At 33.7% G+C, this 17468-nt stretch overlaps 1 protein-coding gene across 5 annotated transcripts in view; it reads right to left on the bottom strand.

Moving 5' to 3' along the window:
- Positions 1–51: 51 nt before the first annotated feature.
- LOC105254643 (rho GTPase-activating protein 20) overlaps positions 52–17468 on the bottom strand; it is a 230116-nt gene continuing 212699 nt past the window's right edge. For 4 of the 5 annotated variants that reach the window (XM_025413935.1, XM_025413937.1, XM_011263445.3 and 1 more), the window contains 7 exons: positions 8707–8889; positions 5897–6052; positions 5393–5610; positions 4456–4582; positions 3404–4068; positions 3015–3316; positions 52–2815 (listed from right to left, as the gene is read on the bottom strand). In XM_025413935.1, coding sequence (XP_025269720.1) covers positions 1584–2815; positions 3015–3316; positions 3404–4068; positions 4456–4582; positions 5393–5610; positions 5897–6052; positions 8707–8889 — 2883 coding nt within the window. In that variant the 3' untranslated portion in view covers positions 52–1583. The remainder of the gene's footprint in view (positions 2816–3014; positions 3317–3403; positions 4069–4455; positions 4583–5392; positions 5611–5896; positions 6053–8706; positions 8890–17468) is intronic. The other variant, XM_025413936.1, reaches the window with a different exon arrangement.

The raw sequence follows: 17468 nt of genomic DNA, 5'->3' as shown, positions 1-17468 counted from the left end.
TTTGTGAATATATAAAATACGAAATATATATATATATATTTGCTTTTTTTATAGTATAACATATATAATTTAGACAGGTATACATACCTCATGGGTGTTACATATTGTATCATAAGTTTAATGATATAAAAGAAATGACAGTTTTACAATTTAATATATACAAAAAACGAGAAGGCTAATCATAAAATAACACTCCACTGTTTCTTGTATCTGCTAAAAACATAATCGCACTATACACGCACAATGGCTTATATTTGCAAATCATATTACGATTGTCAGAAACGAAATATATTGTTATTATTATTATTTATTATCATTAATGCTTATAGAGAAGAATCGTTTTTGCTCGAGGTAAACGCAATAACAGATTTTGTGAACACATACGTGGAAGAAAACATCTTGAAAAATGGTAATTCCATTAAAATAACATTTTGTTAAAACACAGCTAAAAACATAATGCTTAGATCAGTTAAAAAAAAGAAAAAAAGAGACAGAGCGCCGAAAAATATACGATTCTCATAAATTTAAAAAGCTTTCAAATTAATATCAGTTACACGAGTAAAAGATTTGACAAATCTTTTTATAAATTTATTTTCTCGAGTTTTTATATGGAATTTTATCATTGTAACTGTTTCCGCAACTGCTCCTTCAACTTTTTACGAACTTAAAATATATAAACATGTCACATATCGATAATATCGATAAGAAAGTACATTAGATTTAGAAAATACATCTGTTAAAATCAATTTTTACAAGAATAAAAGATTCTCTGCTGGTTAAGACATTATAAAACATATTACAAAAAAAATGTTACATATTTATCGACTGTTGTATTTATTAATATATTATTAATAAGACAACGTCAAATTGTGTTTCCACAAAACTTTCTTGATACATTTGTAGGAAATCTTTTTAATGATACTTTTTACAAGGATTATATTTATGTAAGAAGAAAAAATTACTCATATTATCATCTTGACGCTAATATTGTTCATTATTTAATCTACGTTAGTTAGCTACTTAAATACGCAAATATTAATACAGTATGTACTAACATTTTCGTGGAAGCACCCTGAATCACTGAATAATAGGTCCGGATCCTCGCTTTAATTGTATGCATGTGTGTATATGAGTGTGAATATGATCGTTTAAATTGAAATATTTTTTGTTTTTATACAAAAATTGATTTTTTTAGCAAAGATGAATATCGAATAAAAATAATGCTGAAAGTGACGAGAATACGGACCAAGATCTATTGTCGGCGGCACAAAAACAGCGAATTCCACTTTGACCGTCTCACATGTAAAATTTATTTCGTTCATTATCGTTCTCGTTATTTCTAAGTTTGATCAAAGAAGGACGAAGTACTCGTCACTCTTATAAAAAAACCGTGAAGATGCGCTTTCAAACACCACGGCTTCTTCATTGTTCTTGATACTACGCATGTATGTGTTTCGGTTTTGGACTAGGTTCAGTCGTCGTAGAGCAGATCTACGACTTAGACATTACATATGTTCAATGATAAATGATAATAGACAGGGGTCAATGAGGCCTGTGAGGTAGCACAGATCCGTTTTCTGTACTCAAACATAGCTCTCATCATCAACGACGGATCTAGCGAAGCCCAGATGCCTCGTGGTGATGGGAGCGCGAGGTTGTGGCGGTGGTCGATAGGGAGGTGGTGGCGGCAGAGACCTGGACCTACCGGCCACTTTGTGCCTATCCTCGAGATTCATATGCACCGGCGGTAAATGTCTGAGCCTCGGTGGTAAAGGTGGCGGTGTGTCCGGCCATGACGTCCTTTCCTCCTGCTCGTCTTCGCTGAGGTTGTCGATTATCACACTTTTGTATGAATCGTTTGTATCCGCGGTTACATAAACTTCGCTCGATCGACTTCTGTCTTCGCAATAATTAATCTTGCCGTCCGACTCACCGTTCGTTTCTTTACTTTTGCAGTATTTCAGCGCTTCTATGTATATCGCTTTCGTTCTTACATAGTCTTCGTATAGTTCGCAATCACGGACTTGGCGACGACGTTCTTTCTCCGCCATCGGTGATTCCAGACTTACGTACTGGACCTCGGAGGATTTGACTTTCTTAAACTCGTTGAAGCACTCTTTCTTCTTAAATTCATAACGATCGTTGTCTGACCGGAGCGTATCGCTGCCCCTTGTCAGATCCTGTTCTGAGTCGTGAATCGACACTCGTTCGGCGCTTCGAATATCTTGCTGCGAGCTCTTGCTGTCGTAATCTTCCGGTAATATATCATACGTTACATTCAACTGCCTACTACGATAAGTCTTGCAATTCTCCACGTTCTCCTTCATCGCGTCTTGTCTGAGATACTCCCTATCGTATATATCTTTATCGCTGAATCTTTCTTTTCGGTGCTCATGCTCATCCAATTTGTTTGTTCTTGGTGTTCTCTTGAGCTGTGCTCGTAGCCAATCCTGTCGCTGAAAATTGGATTGGGGTGGATTGGAGTAACACGCATTAGCCTTTTCCTCTCGAAAGTTATGCTCCGTGCTATTCGTATGATTATGACTACTGGACGCGTAACCATTGAGCCTTTCTTCCCATCCGCATCTATACACCGGAACATAGGATTTGTTATTGGACTTTTCTTCCTTCGCGAGAGGTTTATCGTAATTACTAGACGATGAAGCGTTCGGAGCGGAATCTTCCGAACCTACGGGCGATTCCGGAATAAATAATTGGCAGTCTGACAAGGTTAAGCCTGAGTCTCTTGACAGGGACATGGGATCTCTACGTGGTGCCTCCGTCAGATCTAGACTATCCAAGGATATCCCACCTGCTACATAAAAAAATTTGTTAATAATGCGAAAAGATATCATGTATTTATTGAAATAAATTTTAATTGAATATGTGAAAGTAATTCAATATAAAATATTTATAATTTTTAATATTCACATTTTAATATTCACATTTTAATATTCTCTAAATTTATAATTATTATATCTGACATTATAATAGTGATGTTATAATAGACTTACAGTGAAGACTATCGGTGCTTTCCTCGGCTCCGCTATCACTACGTGTGTCTTCTCCAAGGAGTTGCGTAACGCCAGCACCGAACAAATCCTCGCAATGACGGATCAACATTTCGGTGATTGTTGGAATCGCTCTACTCTGATTCACTGACGGATTTGATGACCAAAGTAAACTCGGGCCACAACAGACGCCAAGATTGCTGGCGCACATGAGATTACGTTTCGATCGTCTTGCCACATGATGTAGCACGCAGATTAAATGCGAAAGTAACGTATAATTCGCCTTCGGAAGCCTATCCAGAATGCTGAAAATTTTTTAAATTTTATTCTTCTATTTTTCAAAAAATCGATATATTTAAATAAATGTTTTATTAATGGCTTTTATGTAATACCTTTTCATGGTTTGAACGGGATTTGGCGTATCCAAGCTATCCATCCAGAGAGGAAACAAGTGAGAAGTCAAGAGAGGATCTGGTAGAGATCTTAAAAACTCCTTCAGCAAAGCAGCTACAGCTATGATTGGCGCGTCTTCTAGACAACTGAGATCTCCCGTAGATTCGATTTGATCTCGCAACTCTCGAACAATTCGAACGTTCGCGGACTTGCGGAATATTCCCTGCGTGAACGGGCCCTTTGCGAACAGCTGCTGCAGCATCACCAGAACAGGCTTGGGCAAGCCATTTTCATCCAGCCGTGACAAATTCACGCCAAAAAGACTGGGATTCAACGACAGCGAACGCCGTAACAGACCGGTTATTTTCGATCGGTTGTTTTTCTTCGCGGGCGTTTTCATCACGGGTCTAAGGACAAAATGACACAGATCAAGGCCGCTGTTGTTGATATGTTCTAGATCGAAACCCTCATCCGCCGATAGCATGTGTCGTAGACGCGACATTTTCACGGCGAATGGTCGCTCGTGTCCTATCAATGGATACGGCGTCTCGTCCGGGAACGTTCGGGCCCACAACTGGAAGGGTCCTTGAAGATCCCACAACGGCACCGCCATATTCACACAGGTCTGGGCCGTCATCTCGGAGCCAACCATGATCGTTTTATACTGTAAAGCGTAAAATAGTACATACGTATGTATTCTTTTCTTGCTGACACAGAGAGACTACAAAGAGATGAATAATACGGCATGCTATGGTTGAAACTTGTTTACCGGGCGATAGACATGGTTTATCTAACGGAAATTCAATTGCGATCCTAGCGGCTTATATCTATACAATATCAATGAATTATGAATGGTGACTGAAGCAACGCCAGGACAATGCACGGCCCGATAGCGGATAGTTGGCGACTCAAACTCGACTCTGACAACCAAGGTAATAAAAGACAACTCTCTCGGAGAAAAATAGAGGGCAAACGATTCATTCCCGCGGATTCGAAGATGCGCGAAGAATGGACCGTGCGAAGACGAGTCTGAAAAGGCAAGCGCACTTACGTAGTCGCTGTTCGTGTCATTGTCGTGGTATACGATTTGAATATTTGTATGTGGCGGTTCCTTCATACTCTCCTCTCGTACGAGATCGTTTAGACGTCCCCACCAAAGATCTCGCGCCGCAGCGGTCCTAAAAGAAGAAATTAAACCGTGATAAAAGGCGAGTCTAAGTTTCTACACTGAGAAAAATCGTTTGATTGTATCAACAAGACGTATATGATTGAAGGTATTTGATTAAATCAAACAAGAATTTCTAGTTATCATGATAAGACTCGATTTTTTATAACTAGAACGTTTAATAGATTTTACTATAAGGATTTGCTTAGTATTTTCTGGTTGAATCTATAAAATTTCTTGTTGCATTCACTTCTTTGCTTGCTGCTAGACGGCGAGCCACTTTAAACTTTACTCGTATTAAATATTTACCATGAAATGTATATAAAGAACTAGTATTAACATTAAATCCAAAGTATTATATATTTTTTTTCTCTTACGAGCAGTAGTAGAAAGAGGACGCTAGCTCTCTGATTGTGTATATTTGAGCTGCATCCTCTTCTTGTATCACTGTTTATCAGTTTAATTTCTAACAAACTGAACTTAAAATAATTTATTCAATAATCTGGATTGAATTTATGCAATAATCGTGTTGGAATTCAGAATATTAAACAGACTTTTGAGATTAGATGGAAAAAATTTTAGACGACTTGGTGCTGACGACTTATTATTAACCAGAAAATTTAACAGGAAGAAATTAATCAGATTCATCTGGTAATTCCTACAAGAATTTTGGTTCGTCCATTTTCCAACAGACATACTGGTTGAATCTACCTACCATAATTCTAATTAATGCAACCAGATTTTTTCTCAGTGTATCATTTGATGTCTTCGTCATTTGGATTATCGTAGTTTTCAAAAATAAAATGAAAGTGCTTGTGCTCACATGAAAGTGGCCACGACATTTGTGGTGGGCCAGCCGAGAACGAAGCTAGTTTCCGCGGATTTGCTGGTTTCTGCCACGTCCTCTATGTGACCCGATGTGAGCCAGAGCTCGCTCATCCTCACGGTCTGCTTCAACTTGAAGTTTCCACCGCTGCGTGCTTTCGCGATCAGCAGAAGATCAGTGAAGAGAAAGAGATGCCTCTCCTGAGATTGCATGCCCTAAATTTATAATGAATTTTGAGATTTATCTCTTGACTTGGACAAGATCTTGATCTTTATCTTTATATAAAAGATCTTGATCTTTATATAAAAAGAAAATTTATTCATCTTTGTTAAAAATTTTGATAAAAGATTATTTCTGTTTTTTTAATAGTTCTAATAGTTAATAGTTTTAATAGTTCTTAATAGATTAATAGTTTTAATAGTTTTTAACAGTTCTCTGAAAGTCACGAAAACCTATATCTTTCAATTTATAAGTAATGAAAAAAAAATCTTTTCCACGTACCGTGGTAAATTGGACTGGTGTCTCCAAGAGAAAAGTTCGAGTTGGCGATTTTGGAGATGGGGAATTATCCGGAATATCCAGAGTCTTCTGAGAGAGTCCTCTCGTTAATCTAGCTGGAGTACCGCTATTCCTTTTACGTAATATGTTCTTCATTTTCTAAAAATAATAATAACAAAGTTAGATTAAAATTCCCACGACTAATAACAAGATTAATTATTTTCGGAAAGGACTTAAAACTTTAACATAATATATTGACATTAAAATACATTTTTAATGTATTTTTATCACAAAGAAAGATACATAATACTATATAAAAAAATTTACGAAAATAAAAGAGAGAAAAAAGCGACTTTCAAAAGTGAAATGTACTATTTGAATAACGAAATCTCGACTCGAGAAGATCATCTCTAGGATCTTAAGACTTCCTGTAACGACTCGACTAGAGTATTTCGCAGGGCTTAGACTAATTTTGCTGTCACATTTAATCACGTCATGTATATATGCCACACGTTACACGTGCAGAGGATTAACAGTTACGCCCGAAAAATGTCACTACCAAATTTGGTGGACAAGCGATTATCTCTTTCTCTCTTCAAGATGTATTAAAGACGAAAGCACGAGTGTTCTCACGGCAGATAGAGCAAGCTGATTAACATATGCCTTATTAAATTTTCTACGTCTGTCTCAACATCCTCTATTCTTCGTTTCATTCTTTTCGATTACGAAATCATTTCTGGTGTGATCCCGCTGGCGATCACCCACCTTCACGTCTCATTGTATTGCGTTATTATAACACGTTAAACCTAAACTAGACACGGCATGTCTTAACATATCCAACGCGTCAGATAGATTATTCGCTATTATTGTGTCATTACATTAGAAAGCATCGTCCAAGAGTTTTGGGAGTTTCGAATGATATTTTTTTAAATGGGTATCAGATAATTTTTTAAATAGGAGTAAAATTGTAAATGTAAAATTGTAGATGCGTGAATATAAAAATGCATAAACATCATAAATAATTGTAGACATTATATATTTATAATGTGAATATAATATTACTTAATAATTTAATAAATATAATATTAATTAATTAATTAATTAATAAATAATAAATAATAAATAATAAAAATAATAAATATATATATATATATATATATGTATATTAAAATATCTCTAATCCTCTATTTATATTATATACAACTGAAGAAATATTTCATGCATCCAGATGTGGAAAAAAAATTCTCTCTTTCTCTCTCTCTCTTTCTCTCATATAAATTATTGATCAAATGTAAAAATAAAGTTTCTTAAACTTTTTCCCTAATAAAAATCTTATCTATAAGAAATGTTTTTATTTTTATTTTTTACAGTATAAACTTTCGTTGCATCCAATTATGATATGAAAAGAGTACGACGCGCTTTCTACATAATAATATAAATATCATCCTATTGTTGATCTAACCGGCGCTTCCAGCCTCTCTCGCGATGACACAGTTTCTATTTTTTCGCGGGTGCAGAAAGCGAGTATTCTATTGAACGATCCGCGTCAATTTCACCGGTCGAGTGAGAATAGCGCGGAGAAAATATCGGCATGCTTGTGCATCCGGATGATGATATACGCTGCTAACAAACGTGGGAAGGAAGTGCGTATATACGCATTCTAACTGCCATGTTAGCGACACGCGAGACGATGCACTTTCCACGGACGCAGAAAAACTAGATGCATCTAAACGATCGTGAGAAAGGTTGAATCGCGACGTATTGTGCGTAATACCGTTTGTTAGCTGTCGCTGCCTTGTTCATAACTTCTACGGAGAAGATTAGACTGCCTTGTAGATTATACACCTTGTAGAAAGATGATAATTTTTATTATCTTCTACGAAACTACTCGTCTTTCTTCGATAAAAATTAACAGGATTGGAATATTATGTCAATTTATATATATTTTTAACTGTGTGAATTTCATATAGATAGGAATAATACAATCTCTCTAGATGTATTTCATTTAAACAATTACTTTCGTTACACACGAGCTTGTAATTAAATAATATGAAAAATAAATTTAAATTGGAAAATTATTATAACTGAACCTTGTGGTTATTTCTTTCAATTCTTAAAAATATATATTTTATTACACTTATACTTATTTGGGAATTTTCTACCCAGGTAGAACATGAAACTCATAATGATATCATTATGACGTCCTAAAAGTCACCTAAAAGTCACCTAAAAGTCACCTAAAAGTCATTTTAGAAAATTAATGATATCATAATAATTTGATATACTTTTGGTTATTTGATATACTCATTTGATATACTTTTGGCAATGTTTTGGTGATTTATTTTTGATATTAAACAATTCTAGCGAATTCTGTTGGAGAATATATATATACTTCGCGTATGAAATCTTAAGAATCAATAATAATATCATTTTTTATATATATTACGCAATTACTTGTTTATTTAATTATTCATGTATATTTTAATTATATTTAAGCAACATAATCATTTTAAAATTATATAATGCGATTATTGAACTTAAAAATTTATTATTTTTTTTGTCATCTTTAACTCATTTTTTAATCATTTTTGTTTAGGTAATTTTTAAGTGATAAATAAAATCATGATGATGTCATAATGATGTCATTATGAGTTTCATGTTCTACCTGGATATAGAAATATGCATAGTAATTATTGTGCGACTAATATGGTTAAAATTGGAGTAGAAAACTTAATATGATTAAAATTCGGAATAAAAAACGGAAAATAAAAATAAAAATCAAATTTTTGTATTATAATAAAAAGATCATATACCATGGTGACGACATCTCGCTCGTGTAATCGCAAGTTATCGCCGGGAAACAATTCCTGGATACGATGAAGATCACCCTCTAATTGACCACGGTGCAAAACTGTCCCGCTGTCAATGCATTCGTTATCTATCAAAGTCCTCGCTTCCTGTCCCAAGTACCTCTCGTAGTCGGCAAGCCTCTGCACCTGCGCAAATAAAATATAAAAATTACGATATCATAGAAAAAAACATGACAAGTCGATGCGTTACATATCCACTTCTCTTGGGAAATCTTTTTACGACGTAATAAAGTACAGGGAATAGAATCGCTCGACTTTCCGCAATTGCATAGGCAACTTTTGCATAACTCTTCGATAATTTTCGCTAAATCGCCTGCTCGAGAAGCGGCATTTCCAAAGGCATTACGAAAGCAGGAAAAGGAAGCGTCGCGATGAAGTCACGCGACTTTTCTTAATATCGATTTTACGCTAGACAGCGCATGCAATCATCTCTCTGATCACCGCCGAACACGGAAATAAAAAAGAAACGTCGAGCACGGTTTCGGAAATGCACTCTGCGATTTGTCTCTTCTCGCTACAACGAACGCGATAATTGTCCCTCTTTCTGGCATTTATGTGCGTTATGTAAATTGTCAATGTGTCATTTGATGTATATGGTTATATTCCTGTGTTTAGCTAATGATTATTCATAGAACTCGATTCGAGTTGCAAACGTATCTATTGGAATGTTTCAGCAGATTTATATCACAATCGGTAGTAACGTAAAGTATAAATATCTGCATTATCAATAATATACTGTTTGATGAGAATAAAAATTAAAAATTATTCAATATTTTAGTAATCGATATTTAACTGATTGCTAACTATATCATATATTTTTATTTACTTTGTATAAAATTCATTATCAGAAAAATAAAAATATATCAATTTTAATATCTCGTCGACGTTAAATATTTTCAATAATAAATCAATAATATTTATCATTTATAATATATTTGTCGCGCAATTTCTCACAACGCATTTCCTATAATAACTTGAATAATTCATACTACATCGTTGGTCTCGAAATAGTCATAATATCAAAATACAAAAAAAAATAGAATTTATATAATACATGCATATATATAATTTATTCATACGACCCACAAAAAAGTTGTTACGCGAATTATTCATTTCACAAGATCATATTTCGCAAGATTATTATGAATACTTTTTGTACGCGGACAAATTTTGTAGCTTTAATAACAAATCAACCATCGTGTATTCTATGACATTAGGTCTGTCAAAATTCATCGATGACACTTGATTATCCTGACTGATGATCGCTCGCTATGAATGGCCGATTCGTTTCCTAATTATCATAACGTGGCAGGTAGTTACTGCGCTCAAGAAAATGTGCACAAGTAGGCGGTCGTTGATGGCTCTTAAACATGTTCTGAATTAATTCGCAGTTACCGCAAAACATCGCCGCTGGCGAAATTCGCCCCCACTGCCTTCTCGTAAAATCACAAGATGACGTTTCTCGAGGATGTGCAGTTATTTCGCGATATATTTCGCCTCGATATTAAACGCTATTTCAGTATAAATTAAAAAGCAACTTGTGACGAAATAATGTTAAGCACTAGAAATGAAATTTGGAGAAAGTTTGAGAGAAATGTGTAAATAGAATACAGCAAGATTTGTGAAATAAATTTCATTTTTTGACATAATAATTTACATATAATGTAATTTTTGATATTAGTAAGAAAATTGCATTTTATTTTACAGACAATAAAAATTAAAAGATGATTGTCTCAATCTTTTCGAGAGAGAAATATCAAATTTGTAATATTTTTTAAGGATATTTACTTCAAGTACTTATACATGCATTATGGACACTCCTAATTTTAAAATAAATGCCGTTAGACATTGTTCATTATCGTTGCAGCATTTCTCTTTCGCATGTAATTTTCATAGTTTGATGTTCAGATGAGATAGTTGTTATCGACATTCTCTTGAACGTGCAACTAGGTGTAATAGGGAATTTAGCGTAGTCTTTCTCGCCTCTCTCGTTTTCTTTCGTTCCTTTTCCCATCGGTATTGTTTAGAATCTCGCCACGTATGCGTATTTTTACACCGACACCGTTTCCCCTTTTCGCACACTTTCACCACATGTCACGTCGAGATTATATTGCTAGAACAGGCTTGGCATAATTCTAGACATAATCGATCATCGATATCGATCGAGAGCTTTATAAGAAACTTGAGAAAAATTACTTATTTTTGAGAAAATTTATATCATTATTTTAATCATTCAAAATATTATTATAATAAATCATTATATGCGATTACTGTTCAATCCTGCGGGAATTGTAAATGTTTTATGCGAAGAGGAATTTTATGAGAATTCGGAGAATTATAGGGAAAAAAGTAGCCACCTCACACGAAGAGATCTTCATTAATGCCAAAGGCGGCGAATTGAGATTTCGTTGCGCATATTAAAGGCTACACAAAAACATTCGCAAAAGCTCTCGAGACAAGGATATAGAAATGTAAGGAAACCGAAACAGATGGGAAAGATAATTCATTCGTTTCGGAAGCCGTGCGATTTCAGCGAATGTGATCCTGCCGGAAGCACGGGTGAATTTTTGCGAATATCACGTACTAAATATGTATACTTCTCCTTCTTCATTCAATATGGATAAATATCAATATAAATTTAGATAATTAAACTAGGTAACTTAGCTTAATGCGTTTTTTCGATTCATTTTTATTACTTTTATTATTATTATTATTAATATTATTATTATTATATATTATTTTATTATTATTATTATATTATTATTATATTATATTATTATATTATTACTATTATATATTATTTTATATTATTATATCCATTATTTTATTATTATTATCATTAGATTAATAGTTAGATATTCTGAGTTCTTTTTGTTGTTCTTGAGAAAATTTATTTTATTTCAGAATAAACATTAATAGATTTGGATGACATTAAAATTATCTATTCAAAAACAGTGTACAACAATGCAATATATTTTTCACGTATAATCATCATATTTATCACTAGTCAAAATACTTTCTCTATTTGTCAAACTAATAAATGCTTTCAGAAATATTCAGCTTTTATGAATTTTGAAACTTTCTATTTAAAAAAAATACGTACATTTCAAGATGTTCAGCCTTTAAAGAAAGGTATATAAAAAAGAAGATTCCGAGAATCTTTTTGCATGAGAAGAAAGAAAATATTTGCCATTGACGAATTAAAAGAACGTTATACACAGCACTATACTATCTCTATACAATTCTTTCAGTCGTTGTCATCAATTATATCATGCTTCTTTCTAAATCTCTTCCGCTTTCTTTCGAGGCTCTCAAAGCCTTGTCTCATTCGCATGTATCATAGATTGTCGATTTCTTCTGCTCTCGACAGCAAACACGAAATATTAATTCGTCACGACTTATTATGCCCACTCGTGGTCGATGAATCTGTCCGACCGAGTATATAATCGTTTCTCTGGCAACGATCAATCATTTAATCAGTCATCAAAGGAAGGAAAGAGAGAGAAAGCATATGCCGAATGCGTTGAATGATGACGAAGAGGATCTGAGGATGCGCGACCGGCTGTCTGTCCTTTTTGCTCGCTTTATATGCGAACGTCAATGAAGGTGCACGCTCCATCGGACGATTTGAATATCGTCGCGGCGCGTATATCCGATTCTATAAATGTGGCTGGTCATACCTGTATCCGCTTTTTTCGGACGCATACAGGCATACCTAAAAAAATACATATACCGTTAGCATTGACAGAGAGCGACCTCGCGACGAGTACCTCGGGCGCGTTATTTACCTCAGCAGCGGGTATGGTTACATCTCACGTGTCCGCAATATCGCGCGAAATCTTTCAGAGCTTCCTCACAGGATTCTTCCCTGACGCTTTATGCACGTGCAACGGTAAATCGTGAAACAAAATTCCACTGTGACAGAAGCGCGCCATTCTTCCGAAACCGAGAGCTACCACACGTGGAATGCACGTGGAGGAAATGAGAGAACGGTATGTCCTTTATATATGACGAGTGGCAAAAACTCTTCGAAAAGAATTTTCAAGGAGATGCATTATACGAAAACTGCATTTTGAGTGCGAACATTTTAAAACTTTGAGCAATTTTTGCAACGAAAATTATTGAATTAAATTATTGAATTAATTATTGAATTAAATTAATATCGAGATTCGAATTTTTAGTACGAGAAAATTATTCAGATCTTTATCATACTATCATATATTTTTTGTTATAGCATTTTATTTTGTTATATATAGTATGATATTATTTTGTTATATATAGCATCATCAATACTAAAGAATATTTAATATATGTAAAAAACGAAATCCTTAAGCATCCTTATTATATATAGGATGTTTCTTAATAAATGCGAAAAATTTTAGGAGATGATTATCGAAAATTAAGAGGGGTTTTTCATATAAATATATACCCCTACATTTTTATTTTTTTCTCAAATTTGGAACAAGTTAAAAAAATGAAATTAGATGGATATTTTCTACTAGTAAAAATGTTATTTATTAATACTTTTTCAACCTCTCGTATTGTTATAAGGAGAATGAAATAGCAATCCCTATTCAATTTTTTTATTAAAACTTTTTAAGGTTTATATGAAAAACCTCCCTTGATTTTTGACAAAGAATCATCTCCTAAAATTTTTCGCACTTATTAAGATCTTATTAACATCTTGTATAAAGGAAACTCTTACATTCAATAATCTGTTAATCGTGCTAAATCATTTTTTATTATATCGCATCAATAGCATTATAAAATGCGGAATGGCATAATGCAAAACTTATAAACTTATACACTTTCAATAAATTAAAATTAAAGTATTAAAAATGATAATATATGTTTGTAGTATCAATCTTTTTAAATAAGAATTTTTTATAATAATAATTTAATTCATAATTAAAACTATAGAAAAAAGTGATTATCATCTGATATTAAAATTAACAAAATCGATATGTCGATGTATCTTGATTTAAAAACAATTTTAAAAGTCGGCTAATAAATCATTTTTTCAAAATGCTGTATATTTTATAGTTTCGATTACGAATTAAATTACTATCGCTACAAGCTGCAAAAGCAAATGCTAATTTTTCGCATTGAAAACGAAGTTGATTAAAAGTTATAACATAGGTTGACGCAAGACTCGCGGAGCATTCGGAATGCAACTTTTCCATTGGTATCTCGATATTACGAGAGCGCGTGCATTGCCGTGTCAATATAGGGTGTCCCACAAAAGTTTTCTAACAATAACTTATTTTACCGATTCGCATTTTCGGGTATTCTTTCGTAATGAAAATCGTATTCAAAATTTAATTAACAGAGAAATATCTGAAATCAAGAGATTTACTAAACTATCGTAAATCGGGAGAATAAATCTGTTTTTTTTTCTTAACGGGAGAATCGCATATTAGAGATGGTGATAAATAGGTGTGTAAGATTAAACGCTGTCCCGGCAATGATAGCCTCTCGTGTGCTGGTCACGAGACACCCTGTATATGTATATACGCGGGACAAATTACTGCGGCGTGACGCAACGTCGAGAACACCTGTCTCGATGTTACAAAACCCGCTTCCTGGGGCAGCGTTTCACGCACGTACACGAGCAGCGTGCCTAGACGTGGAGCCACGAGCAAAGGTTCGCCGCTTCATGGCTCGGAATATTGATACTCTCATCCTAGGAGAAATTGATATATCGGTGCATGCAAATGAACCGAGGATGAAGCGATGCGCGAGGTAGAAAAACCGATGAGCCATGTCCAGAGGAAGCTCGCTGTCGCGTCGATGTACTCGGAAATTTCAGATATCTCGTGTTATTTTTTTTTTCTTTTCAACAAGAATCTCGACGGGATTTGTGATGTGACAAATAATCTGTCAGAATATTAGATAACATCGCATAGTGTAATAAGTTCCAAAAATGTTATACATATCGAGAAATAATATGCGTATAACACACAGAATTAATAGCTCATTTGTTTTCGAATTTTTAGATTCCCACAAATATAATTTGCAATATTTTATAATACTTCAGATTTTCAATAATATTCTAATTCACTTAAATCTCGGGTATTTAACTTGAAATACCAAGTTTCTAAATACATATTTCGTTAGTTATCTTCACTGAGAAAAAATTCTGGGTAAATCTATGAGATGCATTTTTTGAAATATTTAATTTTTATCATCAAGTATAATACTGATAATAAAATATTTAGTAATAGTTATAAACATTTTCAAAAAATAGTTATAAATATTTTACGTTTAGTTGAGTTTACTAAATATTAAAAATAACTAAATAATTTCGTCTTAATCACCTATACATTTAATTCTATTTCACTACAGCAGTAAGTAACATTACCAAGTTTGGATTATTATAACCAATTATAGGCAATCCTTTTTTTAGTTATGTGAATTATTTAAAAGATTTAATTATTTAAAAGATAAAATATAATTTCTATTGGCTCTTGTTGAGTCTCGAGGTGTTTTGTACGTCTGTAGTTGGACAGCACTGCGAACGAAGCGAGAAGAACGCGGTATGTGCAGTCTAGCGAAGCGGATTACGAAATGGCATTCACAGAGTATTCCGCGATCGATGATAATAATTCCATTCTGTCTTGTCGTCTGCCCACATTTACCATTTTACCGTCTTGGTATTATTAGAAGAATTCCCCCCAACGAAACAAAACGGGGTTTCCTTATATCGCTGAATGCCGATCGACTATCGCTTTATTCCGCTGCTTATTGCCCAGAATTATCTCTAAATTGCCATAATTTCGATGTGATTGTAAGCGTCATAGAAGCGAGACATCTCTCTTTCTATTTAGATTAGCGAACTTTCCTTTTTCGCGCCGTTGATGCCAATACATGATAACAGCTGCGATGATATTATCGCTAAGGCAAACATGACAGTGATAAATCGGCTTCTTTGTGCGATCATTGAGAGCTGAAATGACTTCTCGCGCTCGTTGCCGAAAGGTGGAAGGCTTCATTATACTAGAAGAAAGTAACGTAAAGATAATAGCCATGGCTTCGCAATTTTCATGTCATGTGTGACACTCGTTATACTAGGTAATATAATGCATCGTGATCATTATCGATTCGAAATGCAAATAATCCATCTTGCTCTTGAAAGACAACTACTTGCTATGAGACTTTCCTTTAGATGAAATCTGTGAGAAATTTTTTTCTTGGAAAGATAGAAGTAAATTTTTTTCTGATGAAATATTAATAACTGAAATAATTAGAGAAATTAAATAGAAATTAAATAGAAATCACATTTTTTATTACTGAAAATTAAATGAGTTTTGATTGAGGAGTGAGACTTGTATAATAAAAAGATAATGCGTAAAGTACTTGTTAGAAAATTTTTTAAAGTAACAATTTGCGCTCTCTCTCGTGATACCGTTTTTATTTTTCCAATATGCGATATTTGAAAAATCTTCGAAGGATGTGTGCATCACGATGGAAATATTCAAAGTGGTGGCTTTAGTCGAGCCTTGGCTTAGATTCCAAGCTTGTCGCGTGCACAAACTTGTGTTCAGTGAAGCAGAACGAAAAGGAAACTTTATTCTCTACGATCTCCTTAGTTCATAATATATTCCGATGACGAGACTCGCATACCTGTTAGCTTGTATGACGGACATAAATAGTTTCGCATTCACGTGCTTAATAAGATACATCGAAAAACCTTTTCAACAATTTAGATAAAATTTCACATAAATGAGGATTTCTTATAAGTGTAAAAATATCACAAGATTGTCGAACAGTCTCACTTCAGACTTAGTTTTTTTTCAACATCTAATTAGATCTAAATAGATCTAAATAATTTACATTGTATACATATTATAATTTATTATTTATTTTTTCCTCATTTATTGGCGAATTAATGGCATTTAATGATGAAAAGTAAAAAGATATTCTATTATCATTATTATTATTATTACATGCCCATTCAACATTCTATATTGCTTTATGTTTGCAAACATCAGATAAAAAATTCCAGCATGTCTATTCAAACCTCACGCGACTATTATTCAGGGTAAAAGATGGAGAAGATTATTATTAAACTGGAGTTTAGCGATTGATTGCGTGTTTAAGTACTGTGTACAAATTATAATTCCAATTTATTCAAGTTATTCAGGCACTCATTGTGAAATCCTCTCTAAATCGCGCGGAGCAACATTGCAAATAGGCATCTGAAAAAAAATTCGTCACTGCAATCGGAATTCCGTCATCTAGGTGAGCGGAATTGCGATTTCTTGATCGTATCTCTGTTGAGAATTACTGAGAAATGCCGCTAAATATCGAAGATGTGCGTAAGACCAGTCGACCGCAAAAGGCGATTAGACCATTTGTTTCTTTCAACAGATTCGGAATGCATTGAGGTTTCGACAACCTGCAGCTTGAGCGGTCATTACAGCTGCTCGATTATGTATACGATGCGTACAAAGAGGTGGAATCTGAATAAAAGAAGATTCAACAATTAATTTACCGTTAGTATTTTACGAGATTGTAAAAGAAGGATTTAACTTTAATAATTTGCAAGAGTTATTTTCATCACGTTAAAGAACATAAAAAAATAAATAAATAGACAGTGATAACGTTCAATACATTTTCAAAAGGAAATAAATAATAAATAATATAAATGAATATATATAATATATAAATCTCTTCCTATTGAAATTCAATATTTTCTTAACGAG

The sequence above is a fragment of the Camponotus floridanus genome, unplaced genomic scaffold (assembly GCF_003227725.1).
Source record: "Camponotus floridanus strain SB8 unplaced genomic scaffold, Cflo_v7.5 scaffold71, whole genome shotgun sequence".
NCBI classification, from domain to species: Eukaryota; Metazoa; Arthropoda; class Insecta; order Hymenoptera; family Formicidae; genus Camponotus; species Camponotus floridanus.
This window is presented reverse-complemented; position numbering and strand designations above follow the sequence as displayed.